We start from the raw sequence: 17,239 nt of genomic DNA on the forward strand, positions 1-17,239 counted from the left end.
TCTACCCAGTGAGCTATAGCCTCAGTCTTGGCATCTTGTTCCCACTAACTTTCTAATAAAAGAGAATTATTATTTTGCAATAATAATTTACAAAAATAAATAAAAACTGGAGAGATGGCTCAGCATTTAAGAGCACTTGTTCTGGCAGAGGACCTGGGTTCAATTCCCAGCATCCACATGGTGGCTCACAGCTGTCCATTTCCAAAATTGCAGCTCCAGGTGATCCAGGGCCCTCTTTTGAACTCTGCGGGCATCAGTCACACATGTGGTGCGTAGATATACATACAGGCAAAATGCTCACACACATAAAATAAAACAAATCTAAATAAATGAAACAATTTTAGGACAAAGACCCTTCCCTTGGGGAATATGGCTAGTGTCTTGTGTGGCTCAGGCTGGCCTGGAGTCCTGCTTCAGCCTTCCTAGTACTATCTGTAGAGGCATGCTGCCACACAGCTGGCTTGGGAAGCTTTTGATAGCTGTTTCAGGGAGTGCTCAAAGTTCAGTGCCGGCAATCAGCAGTTCTTTTTGTTTACTTCACAATCTGTGACCGTTTAAACGGTAGCTAAGGCACTAACATCTCTCTGGTTTAAGACAAGGCACGACTGAGGGTGGGCTGGGATTTGGCTTATCCGTGGATTTCAACAAAGAGGAAAGTTTTGTGAAGAACTACATGCTGGCGGGGAAGAATTCCTCAAGCTGGGTATGGTGCCTCACACCTATAATCACTCTGAACTGAGGCAGAAGGATTGCTATGAATGTGGGACCAGCTCAGTGAGATCTTGCCCTAAAAAACAAAACAAAAAATCAAAACTAAGGAGACTGAGAGGGGAGAGGTGAGGTCGGGGTAGGGTTGGGGAGAAACACGATTGCTGTAATGTTTCTAGTACACAAGGGGTTTTCAGCTAGTCCAGCTTAGGTGACAGAAGGTTCCCAGAGAGCGGGGCCTTTTCCACCATCTGACTGCAGGCAAATGGAGGAGCTCAGCTGGGCCCGATAACATCCTCTAAACTGTGAAGATAGTAAATAAATCGTTTTAAACTACTAAACTTTGGAGGATGTGGTGGTTTGCATGAATGCCTCCATAGTCTTGGGCATTTGAACATTTTGTTCTCAGTAGGTGGTGCTGGTTGGGGAGGTTTAGGAGGTGTGCTTGCATGCTGGAGAAGGTGTATGTATGACTGGGAGGTGGCTTGGAAGTTTTAAAAGTCAGCTCTGTTTTGCGCTCGTGATTTGAGATGTGAGCTCTTAGCTTGCTGCTCTAGCTACCATGCCTGTCTGCTGCTAAGCTTCCCTACTGTGATGGGGAGGAACTCTTTTTCCTCTGGGACCATAAACCCAAACCTCCCTTCCTAAGTCACCGGGGTCATTCTGTTTTATCACAGTGGTAGAAACAGAACCAATACAGAGGGATTTTTCCCTAGAAATAGATAGCTGGAACCCAGCGAAATCCTAACTGTGCTTCCTTACAAACCCTCCAACACTTCAGTTCCAAGCGAACATCTGCTTCCAAGCACATGAGGGTGTGCTGATCTGTCTCAAGTTTCAGCCTGAAGGAGCATCAGGACTCTCTGAACATAGGCAAGGCATGGTGACATGTGTTTAACTTCAGCCATCAGGAGATGGAGGCAGGGATATCTCTTAGTTCCAGGCCAGCAAAGGCTACATAGTAAGATCCTGTCAAAAAAAAAAAAAAAAAAAAGCCTGAATATGCTCAGCTTTTGCAACTTGAGGCATGTGTTAGTTATTTTTCTGTTCTTTCTTTCTTTTTCTTTTTTTTCCGAGACAGGGTTTCTCTGTGGTTTTGGAGCCTGTCCTGGAACTAGCTCTTGTAGACCAGGTTGGCTTCGAACTCACAGAGATCCGCCTGCCTCTGCCTCCCAAGTGCTGGGATTAAAGGCATGAGCTACCACTGTCTGGCTTAGTTCTTTTTTTTTTTTTTTGCTGTAATAAAATACTATAATCAATTCAACTTATAAAAAAAGTGTTCTGCTGGGAGTGGTGGCCTAGCATTTGGAGGCAGAGGCAGGTGGATCTTTGTGAGTTCGAGGTCAGCTTGTTCTACATAGTGAGTTCTAGGACGGCCATGCTGTTATACAAAGAAACTGTGTCTTGGAATAAAAAAGTAGGGCGGTTAACTGGGATTATGCTTTCAGAGGGTTAGAGAATATGATGGCAGAATAAAGGCATGTTGGCAGGGATGGCTGAAAGCTCACATCTGTATCTGCAAGCAGAAGGCAGAGAGATTGTTGGAGGAAAGCCGCTTGTTGGTTCCCGGCTGCTCGGCCCCAAAATAATCACACAGAAACTGTATTAATTAAATCACTGCTTGGCCCACTAGCTCTAGCTTCTTATTGGCTAACTTTTAATATTAATTTAACCCATTTCTATTAATCTGTGTATCTCCATGTGACTGTGGCTTACCAGTAAGGTTCTGGCTCGTCTGTTCCAGGTGGCAGCTACATGGCTTCTCCTTGACTCTGCCTGCTTTCTCCCAGCATCAGTTTAGTTTTCCCCACCTAGCTCTGTTCTACCCTATGATGGTTCAAGACAGTTTCTTTATTAACCAATGGTATTCACAGCATAGACAGGGGAATCCCACATCAAGAGATTCTGTAAATGGTGACAGTCTTTTGAAATCTCAGAGTCCATTTTCAGTGACATATCTCCTACAAGACCACACCTCCTACTCCTTCTCAAACAGTTCCACCAATGAGGGTCAAATGTATGAGCCCATGGGGGACACACTCAGTCAAACCACCACAAGGTCTTTGGTTAGAAGCCCAGAAAATACAATTAAAGCAGTGATAAAGAAAGAGGTGACAAGGACCATGAAAAAGAGTCACCCTGTGCCGGGCAGTGGTGGTGCACGCCTTTAATCCCAGCACCTGAGAGGCAGAGGCAGGCGGATCTCTGTGAGTTCGAAGCCAACCTGGTCTACAGAGCTAGTTCCAGGACAGGCTCCAAAGCTACAGAGAAACCCTGTCTCGAAAAACCAAAAAAAACAAAAGAAAAAAAAAAAAAGGAGTCACCCTGTAAGGGTGCTTAGCAATTAGCACCTTGTAGCATTCTAGCAGGCAGCACTGATGGAACCTCAGAAGTAGTTCCCAGCCAATGAATGTTCTAACTGACATTCCCCAGTGATTGTGTGTCTACAGTTTAACTGCTATTGGTTAAAATCTCTTAGATGGCTGGGCAGTGCTGGTGCACGCCTTTAATCCCAGCACTCGGGAGGCAGAGGCAGGCGGATCTCTGTGAGTTCAAGGCCAGCCTGGTCTACAGAGCCAGTTCCAGGACAGGCTACAAAACCACAGAGAAACCCTGTCTGGAAAAATTAACAACAAAAAATCTCTTAGATGTTTCTCTATAATTCCTTTCCAAGAATCAGTGGCTTCTGGAGGCCTAGAACAGTCACATGTTTTTCCAGGACGCACTTATAGAATTGTGCAAAGAGACCTTCTGGGCTTGTTGCCTAAGATTCCTTGAGCTACAAAGGTGACTGGAACAGAGCCATCACTTTCTTGGTGAGTCTTCAGTGAGCTGATGTTGTTTTTTATGACAAGACTTGAAGGCTCGGGGCTGAACAATCACACAGGTTAATGAGTCAGGGTCACACAGCCACACACAAAACAACCCAACAGAGGCATTCCAGCGAGTTCCATTTATTCCTGTTTCTCAGAAGAAAAGAGCGGGCGATTACTTAGAAGGGCTGACGAGATACACAGTTTGTCCAGGGGAAGGTTTCCTATAAGACTGATAATGGGATGCTTTCCTCACTCACCTGCACTGCTTGAACAAAGTCCTCAGACAGTTCACCTGATGAGTGAAGCTATGACTCTGAAGCCCTGAAACTGAGTAGTCTGGAGTCAGATAGCCCATGGGCTCCTATAAATAGTGAGATTGAAAAGAGCTCCATTCATGCTGTATTGAGTTTCACCCTAGCTAACTAGATAGGGTGTCCTGTTCTATCTGGAAAAAAGTAAAAAATATAGGATCAGAGTGGGAACTGGGATTGCTATGTAAAATGAAAAAAGATAGTTTTTCTTAAAAAAATAAAAACTATATAGAATCAGGGACATCTTGGCGGGACGGGGGTGGGAGTAGGGAATGGATGGACACATCACCAGCCTTACGTTAACACCAGGTATTCCTGATCTGTATCCAGCTGCTCTCAGAGGATACAACAAACTGGTTTTGTTAGTAAGATGTGGTGGCGCAGGCTTGGCATCCCAGCATGCTGGAGGATAAGGTAGAAGATCAGGAATTGCAGGCCGGCAGGACCACCCTATGAGACCCTGTCTCAAAACAAACTAACAGAAAAAAATAAATCAACGTATTTCTTGGCTGAGAATGTTGGCACATATGTCTTAAGCCACCACTCAGAAGGTAGAATCAGGGAGATCAGAAGTTCAAGACCAGCCTGGGTTAAGGGAAACCCTGTTTCAAAAACAATGACATCAAAAACCTTGTTTGTTCCTCACAGGCTTTCTGTAATATCACGTATAATATCAACTCTGCCTAGGGGCTCCACATGGGAGGAACTTAGAGGGAACAAAGGTGCTTACAGTTACCCTGTTTCTAGTATCTCAAACCGAAGGACCTTGGAGGAATATTTTCTACTTGTCTTTGTGATGAGGTCAAGAAATAAGACAAGAAGGTTGTGACAGTCAATTTACTACCAAGCAAGGAGCCTTTCCTGCCATTAAAGGCCAGTTAACAAAGAATATAATTGTCCAATAACCCTTTGTGGGGCACAACAAAAGGAGAGTTACTACCCACAGTGTTGATGAGCTTACACTCTAGACACCCTAATGTTCCAGGATCCTCAGAAAACTCATGGCCCCAACATATGTCAAAAGTTCTCTAGAGGAACAGAACTGATAGAATAAATCTATCTATCTATCTATCTATCTATCTATCTATCTATCTATCTATCTATCATCTATCATCCATCTGTCTATAAAGGGGATTTATTAGAATGGCTTACAGGTTGCTGTGGTCCAGCTAGTCCAACAACGGCTGTCTACCAACAGAATGTCCAAGAATCCAGTAGCTGTTCAGTCCACGAGGCTGGAAGTCTCAGCTGGTCTTCAGTGTACACCAGAATCCTGAAGAAGTAGACTCTAATGCCTGTGAAGGAAAGGACTTGCCAGCGTGAGTGAGGGCAAGTAGGCAAGGAGAGCAAGCTTCCTTCTTCCACTTCTTTATTTAGGATGCCAGCCTGGTGTACAGAGGGAGTTCCAGGACAGCCAGGGCTACTCAGAGAAACCCTGTCTGGAAAAACAACAACAACAACAAAAATGGGTCTTGTCACCTCAAATGATTTAATTAACAAAAAAATCCCTCACAGGTGTATGCCCTCTGCTTGGGTTTCAGTTAATTCCAGATGCAGTCAAGTTGAAGCTGAGTACAGTCATCACATGGGTTTTGTTTGTTTGGTACTAGGGATTGAACCCAGGACTTGATGCAAGTCAGAGGGTAGTGATAATGATTTCCATGCCAAAGGAAGAAGGAAGGAAGGATAGGAGGGAGGGATGGATGAATGAATGAATGAATGAATTGGTATTTGTTGGGTTTTCAAACTTAATTTTTTAAAAAAATCGTGTACGTGTGTTGCATTCTCCCAGGAAGTCACTCACCAGCCCCCTCCTCCCCCAGACCTACTCACCTAGGAAGAGAACAAAGTAACAGTTGTGCAATTTGGCGAAGCAGTGAATTTTTACTAGACTTACTAACAGGAGTATGGGTGGGGGATTAAAGGAGCAGGAACTGTTAAAGGAACTGAAAAGTTTGTCCAGCAGAGACACTAGCTAAGACTCTGACAGCTGCATACCTCATGCTCTCTCCACACAGATCTGAGAGACTGCTGCAGCTCCCCTGGTCACAGTCCCCTCCCCCCAGTAGTTGTTGCTGTTTCTAGAAAGCTGGGAAGGGGCCTTTGAGAATCTTACATTTCCAGCCTTCTTAGACAGGAGGTTTGTATATTTCCTGAGTCTCAGGAGCCCCCCTCCCAAAACTGGGGGAGTGTTTCAATTCAGAGGAAACCCTTACACAGTCCTGGGGGGTGGGGAGGAAAGGGGGTGATAAGATTGTCTCCAGGTCATTTTGTCAAGTGTAGCTTATAGCGTATCAAAAGCTGGAATTCTGTCTCAAGGCTCCCTCAGGCCAGCGCTCTGTGACTGCTCCCCATCCCTCCCCTTTCTTAACCCTAGCTTCGAAGCTGGTCTCCATCTCCAGAGCTATGCTGAACAATGAACCTCCCAGAAGTGGGATGGTGTGACAGGTATCCCTTGGAGACTGCTTGCCTTGTTTTCCCAATTCTGCACGACTCCTTGGAGATGCATCCATAGTGTTGAATATATTAATAGCACTGAGAACCAGAGAGATGGTTTAGTGGTTAAGAAGCACTTGTTCTTGCAGAGGACTTAAGTTCAGTTCCCAGAACCCACATGGTACTTCACAACCATCTATCACTCCAGTGCTAGGGATCCAGTGCCTTCTTCTGACCTCCAGAGGTTCCAGGCACCCACAAGATACCCATACAGACTTTGATGCAAAATAAGCATGCATGAAAAATAAACAACTCTAAAAAGAGTTTTAAATTTTTACATCTTTTAATGTGTATGTGCGTGGGAGTGCAGTCTACAGGCATGCATGCAGAGGGAAGAAGATAACTTGTGGAAGTTGGTTCTCTCTTCCTACCATGTGGGTTCTGGGGCTCATGGTGCTAGGACTGTTGGCAAGATGGCCTTGAACTCACAGAGATCCACCTGCCTCTGCTTCCCAAGTGCTGGCATTAAAAGCAACTGATTTTTTTTTCTTTTAAAGCCTGGATCTCATTTTCTTTTTTTTTTTTTTTTTTTTTTTTTTTTTAGGAATCCTATAATTGATTTTTTTATTAATTAATTAATTAATTTAATTATTAAAGATTTCTGCCTCTTCCCTGCCACCACCTCCCATTCCCCCCCTCCCCCAATCAAGTCTTCCTCCCTCCTCAGCCCAAAGAGCAAGCAGGTTTCCCTGCCCTGTGGGAGGTCCAAGGACCACCCACCTCCATCCAGGTCTATTAAGGTGAGCATCCAAACTACCTGGGCTCCCACAAAGCCATTACGTGCAATAGGATCAAGAACCCATTGCCATTGTTCTTCAGTTCTCAGTAGTCCTCATTGTCCGTTATGTTCAGCGAGACCGGTTTTGTCCCATGCTTTTTCAGACCCCGGGCAGCTGGCCTTGGTGAGTTCCCGATAGAACATCCCCATTGCCTCAGTGTGTGGGTGCACCCCTCGCGGTCCTGAGTTCCTTGCTCGTGCTCTCTCTCCTTCTGCTCCTCCTTTGGATCGTGAGACTTCAGTCCAGTGCTCCAATGTTGGTCTCTGTCTCTGTCTTCTTTCATCGCCTGCCTGATGAAGGTTAATATTCAGGAGGATGCTTATATGTTTTTCTTTGGGTTCACCTTCTTATTTAGCTTCTCTAGAATCACGAATTATAGTCTCAATGTCCTTTATTTATGGCTACCTGGATCTCATTTTCACTCTGTATTCCAGTCTGGCCTTGAACTTGGGGCAATCCTCCTGCCTCAGTGTTGACATTTTAGACGTAATTAGCACTCCCAGTTCCACAGTTCTTTGCTTTCTATTGCTGAGTCATCCGTGATATGGAAGTGTCAGGTAGGTGGTGGGAGGTGGCGTGGTTGTAACCATTTGTTCATTGAAGGACGTTATAAAGGTTCTTACAGTTTCTGTCTATTACAGACAATGCTATTACAAACATTTGTTTAAGAAGATCTCTGTGAAAATAAGTTTTTATTTCTCTGGGATAAATGCCAAAAAGTACAAATGCTGGGTCATAGGATCTATTTTCAGTCTTAAACGGAACTGCCAAATTTTTCTAAAGCGTCAGTATCATTTCCATTCCCTCCGGCAAATGACCCAGTCTCTCTAAGTCTCTCCAGCATGTAGTGTTGTCAGATTTTCATTTTTGCCAGTCCAATAGGTTGATTGTGATATTGCATTGCATTATTTTGTTTGCTTTTGGAACATGTTCTCACACAGTTGAGGCTGGCCTCAAATTCTTGATCCTCTTGTGTCTGCCTCCCAAGTGCTTGGATTACAAGTGTCTCACTATGTAGTCCTGGCTGGCCTGGAATCACTATGTAGCACTCATAGAGATGTGCCTACATCTGCCTCCTGACTCTAGGATTAAAGGAGTGCACCACCACATCTGGCACACCTTTTTATTCCTTCTCAAGCCTTCCTCTTTTCCATTTCACATCCATTTTAGTTTCATCCCCTCTTTGCCCTCTAGTTTCGATGCGTGTCAGAAAACATGTGATGCTTGTCTTTGTGAGACTGACTGAACATGGAGACAAGAGATTCCTGTAATAGAGTGTTCTCCAGTTCCACCTCTTTTCCTGTAAGCAACATAATGTCATTCTTTATGACCAAGTAAAATTCCATGTGCATGCAATCCATATTTTCTTTACCTATTCATCTCTTGATGGGCACCTAGGCTCTCTAGTTCAGGTTGGTTTTGAACTCACAGAGATTTGCCTGCCGCTGCTTCTTGAGTGCTGGGATTAAAAGCGTGCATCACCACCTCCCAGCTGGCCATTTTCTAATCAGGGAGTTTATTACTGTTGAGTTTTGAGCCTTCCTTCTCTTCCATGGTGCTGAGGATGGAGCTCTGAGCTTTGCGAGTGCTTGGCAGGTGAGCTACCTAAAGCTACAGTCCTAATTTGAGTTTTTTATATTTTCTAGATATCAGTCCTTTGTCAAATATTTTCTCCAGTTTTTATTTTTCATCCTAAATGAGCCTTTGGCAGAACAAAATTTTGATTTAGATATTAAGTATTCCCAAATGTTCATGTGTTCAAGGTTTGGACTCCATGCAGCAATGTTCTGAGGTAAAGCTTTGGGGAAGTAATTATATTCAAGTAATTATATGCCCGGTTGGTCAATTCATTCATTCATTGATGAGTTCACAGATGAATGGGCTATTGGGAAGTTTGGCCTAGTTGCAGGAAGTAAGTCACTGGCCCCATGCCTTCGAAGGGTATATTTTGTTGTGTCTCCTTCCTGACATAAGGCAAAGAGCTTTTATCCATCACATGCTCCCTGCCATGAGGTTCTGCCTCACCATAGCCCAGAAGCAAGAAAGCCAAAATAAAATCCTTCCTCCTCCTCCTTCAAGTGTTTATCTCAGTCGCTTTGTCACAGTGAAGGAAAGCTAACCAAAAAACAATCAAACAAATAAACAAACAAAAACTATGGTTCAATGTTAAATTATTTTCAAAAAGGGATCTTCTAGCCTGTCCTGAAAGTCATGCACTGTCATGACATGTACATATCCCATTCATTCATCCGTTCATGCACTGTTTATTGACTATGGCCCAGGTTTAGTATCAGGTGCTAGGAATCTGAAAATGAATATACTAGAGTTGCATCCAGAGTATCCACAGTCTTGTAGGGACAGGGGTGTGTAAACACATGCCCTTCCTGGGAGTATGGTAAAGGATGGAACTCAGGCCCAGAATAGAGTACCTGCAGTGGCTGGCATGCTGCTGAAGGTTGTTCATTGTCAGCTATGAACCAGTTGAAACCCTAGTCTTAGTCCAGCTAGATATAGGTCAGAGTGTATTCTAGAGACCTTTTCGTGTGTGTACTCACTGTCTGTTGAGACAATATCCTCTATATAGCCAGGCTGGTCTGGAACCAGCAGTTCCGCCTCTGCCTAGACCATGCTAGGATTGCAGGTGTGTGTGTGTGCGTGCCTGTGTGTGAACCCATGTGGTACATTCTATAAAAACATTTCCATCTATTCTTTTCATCTTAATTATATATTCTTTTCCTACATCCCCGAATAGCTATTACTAAAATGGAGATCCTATGAGATTAAAGCAGAGCTCATCCATTTTTAGAAGTGATCACTCCTTTAAAAAACTACAGTGGAACCTAGTAGTTCCGCAGCATTCTTTGCTGTGAAGAGCTGGCATGAGGGGAAGGTGTAGATAGGTCTTATTGCATAACAGTCCTTGGTCCTAATATAGCAGTGTTCATCTGGGACACCTGAAGGACTCGCCTCACATGACTAGCTGCCTCATTTTCACACTGACTCTTCGAGGAAAGCAAGATGAGATTTAATATGCAGTGGCCTACATTCCAAGTAGAGTATGCTGCTCCTTACCCAGGCTCCTAGAAAAGTCTATCAAGTGACACATTCGGGAGGAACCCATGGATTAATAACCAAGAAGATAGGACTGAACCTTTGAGTTAGGCCTCGATGGTCTACTAAGAATTTTTGAAAGAATAAGGCCTGATCATGCTTATACAGAAGGCTGCTTAATGGTTTGGGGATGGGACTGGCAAGATGGCTCAGTGGGTAAAAGTGCTTGCTGCGAAACCTAAAGACCTGAATTCAATTCCTGTGAGGAAAGACAGAACTGACTCCTGAAAACTCTGATGTCCACATGTATTAAATAATTTATAAAGGCTGGAGATGTACCTCATTGGTGCTGGCCTAGCATGTATGAAGCCCTAGATTCCATGGTTAGCAAAACACAAAATATTATTTTCAAAAATACCTTAATATTTGAGTTTCAAAATGTAGGAATGCCCCCCATGCTGTGGGTGGAACTTAGGGCCTTGTACATGGTAGGTAATCTATGTATCAAGTCCTTCTTTAACTTTCAGACAGGGTCTGGCTAGGATACCTAGGCTAGCCTTGCTAGCTCTGTAGCCCAAGTATGACTTGACCCTCCTGTTTCATCTTCTTGGAAAGATGGGGTTACAGGCCTGTGCCCATGACAATGCTTTTCGTCCCGGGTCTAATACAGATACTGTTTTGCTGTCCTGGGAAATGTCTGTCCCTCTACTGTCCCTTTTAGGGAATACCTGTCTGCTCTTCACTTTCTGCTGTTTCCAATAAAGCCCAAATACTTCATTCCCATAGGTCAGTCTCAATTCACCTTTTTAGCTCCCACACTTTCTAATTACTACAGCTAGGCCCAGTAGCACTACCTGTAGTCCTAGTTACCAGTGAGGCTGAGGTAGGAAGATTTCTCATGCCTAGGAATTCAAAGGCAATAGAGGGAACACAATGAGATCCTATCTCAATAAATAAATATGAACACTATGACCAACGGATAGTCATTCCTATGAGGGAAAGCTGAGAGTTTGCATCCTGATTCAGTCACGAGCTACCTGGGAACGCTATGAACCTCCAAGCCCCCCTCCCCCCCTCCCGCTTCTGTAACTAGGCCACACCTCCCAATCCCTCTTTTTTTTTTTTTTTTTTTTGGTTTTTCGAGACAGGGTTTCTCTGTGGCTTTGGAGCCTGTCCTGGAACTAGCTCTGTAGACCAGGCTGGTCTCGAACTCACAGAGATCCGCCTGCCTCTGCCTCCCGAGTGCTGCGATTAAAGGCGTGCGCCACCACCGCCCGGCCTCCCAATCCCTCTTAAACAGCTCCACAAACTGGGAACCAAGCATTCATATCTATGAGTCCTTGGAAGACACTCTCATTCACACCACCACAGGAAATGTGTTCCCAACTATTAGGGTAGTATTTGTGGGTTTGCCAAGTGAACAAATGACTCATTCTCTTCAAGCACTTTCTTCTGAACTCACTGCTTTCCAGAGCTCCACAGCCTTTCCTGTCTCCCAGCCCATCAAGTTTCTGCACATGAGGTATCTTTCCCTCATTTCCATAGCTACCGTTACCAGAAATAGCCTTTCCCCTTCTTTCCTATCCTTGTCCATATTTTCAGCCTTAACTCAAACTCTAGGTCTGAAGGCTTTCTTGGCTTTTAAAAAAAGACATGCTTATTTTATTTTAAGAGTTTATGTGTGTGCGCCAGAGTGTAGGTATGTGTACCACATGCATGCAGAAATCTACAGAGGTCAGAAGACAATGTCATATCCCTTGGAACTGGGATTAGAGACAGTTGTGAACCTGGGAATGTAACTCAGATTGTCTGCAAAAGTATCAAGTGTTTTTAAACTGCTCCAGCCCCAGCTTCCTGAACTTCTAAGCTCACTATGTCTCTTCCTCCTCAGAATAGCTATTATATTTTTGGTATCATTCATTCATTTTCTCTACCTTTACAAACATGTATTTTAGAGGAGCTCTTGATCTAGGTGGAAAATATCACATACATACACAAAGATCACAACCGCCATGTTGTGATCTCATACACAAAGATCACAACCGCCATGTTGTGATCTCATACACAAAGATCACAACCGCCATGTTGTGATCTCATACACAAAGATCACAACCGCCATGTTGTGATCTCATACACAAAGATCACAACCGCCATGTTGTGATCTCATACACAAAGATCACAACCGCCATGTTGTGATCTCATACACAAAGATCACAACCGCCATGTTGTGATCTTTATGTATGTATGTATAAGTGTGTGTGTATATACACATATATATGGAGTATACATGTATATATACACATATATATGGAAAGATTTGATCTCTTCACTTCTGTGACAGCACAAATCATATTTTTAAGTTTGTCTGTCTTTCTTTTGGCCCTGACTTATTATGTTGTTCACCTATTGCCTCTTAACTTCAAGGGGATCTCATTTTATTTATTTACTTATGTACTTACTTGCTATAATATGGGTTTAAAAAATAATTAGTAGTATTATATATATTATACACACACACACACACACATATATATTAAACAGGGTCTCACTATGTATTTCTAGATGTCCTGGAACTCACTCTGTAGACCAGGCTGGTCTCAAACTCACAGATATCCACCTGCCTCTGCCTCCTGAGTGCTGGGATTAAAGATGTAGACCACTACTCCTAGCTAATGTTTTGTTTTAAGACAGGGCCTCATGTAGTCCAGTCTTGTCTGGAACTCAGCATGTGGCCAAGGCTGATCTTGAGCTGCTAATCCTCCTGCCTCTGTCACCTAGGGGCTAATACATGTGTTTGGTTTGGTTTTTTCAAGCTAGAAGCTCACTATAAAGGCCAGGCTGACTTTGGACCTCCAGGACTCCTGTTTTAACACCTCTAGTGCTGGAATTAGAGGTCTGGACCACCATGTATGTCTTTTACTTTATAAATTAAAAAACTAGACACAGAATGGTTGAGTCATTCAAGACATAGTAGAGGGTAGGTATGGTGGCATGCTTGTAATCCCAGCACGTGGGAGGTGGAGGCAAAAGAATCGGGAGTCTAAGCCCAACCTGGCTCCCATCCTGTTTTAAAAATGTGTGTGTGTGTGTGTGTGTGTGTGTAGAACAGCTTTAGAATCAAAGACTACTTTGTGTTTGTGTTCATGGTGCCAACATTTCTAGATCTCTCTTAGGTACTAACAATGCCCCAGTATAACTGTATTGTGTTCCTATACCAAAATACCTGAGACTGAGTAATTCTAATTCATAACAAATAGAAATATGTTGGCTCATGGCTGTAGCATTTGGGAAGTTCAAGGGCCTTCTGCTACATCATAATATAGTAGGGGCATCCAATGCTGAAACAGAAAAACATGTGCTAGTTCTATTCTTATGAAGTCACAGTGCCATCAGTGGTGGGCCCGACCACCTTTGTGACCTTATCTAACACCAATTGCCTCCAAAAGGCCTCACCTCTAAATACCATTAACATTATGACTGTAGGGATTAAGCTTCCAACACATGAGCTATTGTATATGGATGATCAAAACTTTGAAGTGGAACATAAACATTTGAGCTACAAATTTGGTTCACACAGTAACATTTCTTATTATATTCAAGGTCAAGCCGTGTGAAAGGTAACCTAAAATGACTCCAAAACAATCCAGAGAAAGAGTGGGTGGCAGTTGGTGAACTACAGCATTTTTCTTTCTTGTGGAAGAAACAGCATTGCTGACGTTTTCTATTTTTTGCAGAAAGTAACACTGAACTAATCTAATTATTATTCAAGTGAAAGTGTAAAGTGTACAGGCACAAGCTTTCATTTATTCTGCAAGAACCATAAAGTAGACTTGAATTTATAAAGGTTTAAAGTTTTTCCAGCTTAATGTTGAATCCATATGTCAAAGAATTGAAAGTTAAAACATTGAAAAGCTTTTAAAAATTTAAGAGTGATTACACTCCATCAGCCATTAAGGTTTGTAGGCCAAAGCCTGCAATAATAGCTAAGGAGGAAGAAGGGGAAAGAGTGATTAGTTTTACCAAAGGATAGGCTATGTAATTCCAACATGAGATTAGTGGTCAAGGCATGGCCAGTTTTCAAGTTCTATAACACTGATGAAGATCTGCCGAAAGGTTCTGTGACTTAATAAGGGACATAGCCTCCTACATGGAGCTGAATCCCTGAGCTATACTCCAAGTCCCGCAGGCTATTCTTTGCTTCCAGTTGAGAGATATTGTCTATGGCTTCTCTATTATTACTCTTCAGACTGCCCAGTTACCTTGCACATAGGAAGGAAGAAGTCTCTGGGTTAGTCTGTCTGAGAATATTTCTAGCAGTTTAAATGGCAGAGAAGATATCCTTTAACCTAATTTTGTTTTGACCTTGCCAAGTTTGCAGAAGGAAGGCAGGTTTCAGGTCAGTATTTTAGGAATTGCCTACAACATTGCTGGTTCTGTATGTATCAGCCCTCACCCTTGAATAAGAAGGAGGGAAGGGCTAGTCTATAGTGGAGTTCAGGACCTTCCCCCTAATTTATTGTTATTAGTGCATGTGTGTCTGTGTGAGTGTGTGTGCCTATGTGTGTGAGAGAGAGACAGGAGGGGGCACGTGTGCCATGGACTCCATGTGGAAGTCAGAGGGCAATTTTGTGCAGTTGGTTCTCCCCTTTTACCTTGACTTCCATGGATTAAACTGAGGCTGACAGGTTTCTGGGGCAAGAGCTTTACTAGATGAGACCTTCCATGCTGTCAGTCTCATTGTGAAGCCCAGGCTGGCCTCAAACTCAAGATCCTTCTTTCTTAGCCTCCCAAGGGCCACATTACAGGTCTGTACCATAATTGCTGGTCCCAAGATCTCCTGTCCCCTTTAGACTGTTCTCAGCCTCTGAAGTCACATTCTCTAAGTATTGTAACTCAGCATTGGAAACAAATCTGGTTTTCTTGAAGTTCCAATTAAACAGAAACCCAAAAGACGATTATAATTTTAAAATCTAAGAGGAAGGCTGGACAGGTGGTGCACATCTTTAATCCCAGAATTTGAGCGGCAGAGGCAGTAGATCTCTGTGAGTTAAAGGCCAGCCTGGTCTACATAGTGAGACCCTGTCTCTAAAACCTAAAAACAAAACAAAACAACAAAAACCAATAAAGAGGGGAGCTGCATTGGCATGGTGGTGTGCACTGGAACCCAGGTCCCCTGGAGGTCAAGAGCAGCCTCAGTTATATAAGACCTTGTCACGAATGCCACCATAAAACGGACTCAGGAGGCAACTACTTTTACCTCCATACTTCTAATTATCCCTCTGAGCCAGAAGTGGTAGCTCAAGCCTGTAATCCTAGCATTTGGGAGACGGAGGGAGGCCTGTCTCAAGTTTGAGGTCAGTTTGGGCTACATAGTAAGAGCCTGTCTCAAACAAAACAAAAGGGGGTGAGGTGGGAAAGTAACTAAGTGGTAGGGTCCTTACCTAGTATGTACAAGGCTCTGGGTTTGATCCTCGACAACACACACACACACACGCAAGTACACACACACACACACACACACTTCTTCAATTATAGGGATGTTGTACTCCTTGAACTTTATCCCCAATCCATGCTAAAATGAAGTATGACTGCTCATGAAAGGCCCTGAAGTGTCCAGCTCTGAAATCCCTTGATTACTGCTTAACTAACTTGCCGCTGTGCAACAGTCCACTTCTGCCTTGGGTTTTAGGTTACTTGGGTGCAAAGAATGGCAATAAAGTTTGTTTAAGGCTGTCTGTGGAAGTTAAACAACAGATGTATGTCCCTCCCCATGCCCTACATTATGACTGGCCCAGAGTAGGTACTTGCACTGTCTACCCACCTTTCAACATCTGTTGGACATCTGGGTGTTGAACCTTGTACAGGGAGATGCACCGAGTTCAGCCTCTCTGTGTGTTCATAAAGAATGGCCATGCCAGGCAGTGTTACAGTGGAGGTTTTCTCAGTGAGGCTATGTGTGCTGTCCACATCAACTTATCCTGCTGGGGAAGCCAGTTACGGGGGGATTTCATAGAGCTACCCTAAAACAACCTTTGTCTCTTTTCCGCTACGAGACCTTGAATCCCAACCATTGCTTGTGGTACAAACTGTTTAAGAATATTTATTTCTGGCCTTCGCCGCCATGTCCGCCGGGGCCAGCGTGAGCACCCTGCAGCGCCTGGTGGAGCAGCTCAAGCTGGAGGCCGGCGTGGAGAGGATCAAGGTCTCGCAGGCAGCCGCGGAGCTCCAGCAGTACTGCACGCAGAATGCCTGCAAGGATGCCCTGCTGTTCGGCGTGCCAGCTGGGAGCAATCCCTTCCGGGAGCCCAGGTCCTGTGCTTTACTCTGAAGACTGGGGAGGAGTTCTGGGAAGCACACGGGCAAGGATGACCGCCCACGTCTCAAGAAGAGTTTCCACAGCCAAATCCCATTCTCTGTTGCCTGGTCCTAGAGCCAAACTCTACAGAAATCCATTTTTGTAACCCTCACCCCCAAATTTACTGAGCTGCATCTCTCACCTCATAGAACCTGCGTTGCTCCGCCGGGGATATGGGCATGTTTTACTTACTGGGGGTTTACATTTTAGGAGGGACGTTTTGTTTTCAAAAACTGAGATTTGTAATTTTCCTAATATTTTATACTCTAATAAAATTTGTTCATAAGAATTTACTATTACTAAATGAAGACAAAGTATAAAATTGGGAGAATAATTGATATCTTGTTTTTTTTTTAAAAAAAGGAAAACATTTTCATTTCTCAATGAAATATGGTCTTACTTTGACAGTAAACTTGGGAGATGCTCTTAGCCAACTGAAAGAATTGATGTAGCGTCAGGTTGCCCATCCTGGGTGAGGCTGGTTAGGTCTTTCCTTACTTCCTTTAGTTTGCAACTTACAGTTGTTTTTGTAGCTCTTAAAAATGTGCTTGTACCTTTAAAAGCATTTAAATGTGGCCTACTGCATCAGAACACTGCAACTGGTTAAAAACGAAATGTGGAAATATTAGAACCTATAAGAACTAATGTCACAAGCACCTTATTTTGGTGATGTGCCTTTGGTTTAATTGGGGACACTTTAGAAGGAAAGTCTGTGTTTATAAT

General features: G+C 43.5%; 1 protein-coding gene across 1 annotated transcript; it reads left to right on the forward strand.

The window, feature by feature from the left end:
- Positions 1 to 16,281: 16,281 nt before the first annotated feature.
- On the forward strand, positions 16,282 to 17,020 carry LOC130867342 (guanine nucleotide-binding protein G(I)/G(S)/G(O) subunit gamma-10-like). The gene has a single exon (XM_057759212.1). The coding sequence runs from the start codon at positions 16,283 to 16,285 to the stop codon at positions 16,487 to 16,489; it is 207 nt and encodes a 68-aa protein (XP_057615195.1). The 5' UTR covers position 16,282; the 3' UTR covers positions 16,490 to 17,020.
- Positions 17,021 to 17,239: the final 219 nt, after the last annotated feature.

This window comes from Chionomys nivalis, chromosome X (genome assembly GCF_950005125.1).
Source record: "Chionomys nivalis chromosome X, mChiNiv1.1, whole genome shotgun sequence".
NCBI lineage: Eukaryota > Metazoa > Chordata > Mammalia > Rodentia > Cricetidae > Chionomys > Chionomys nivalis.

What these genes read in the sequence shown, in the direction of transcription:
- LOC130867342 (XM_057759212.1), top strand. Translation starts at nt 16,283, where the DNA reads ATGTCCGCCGGGGCCAGCGTGAGCACCCTGCAGCGCCTGGTGGAGCAG.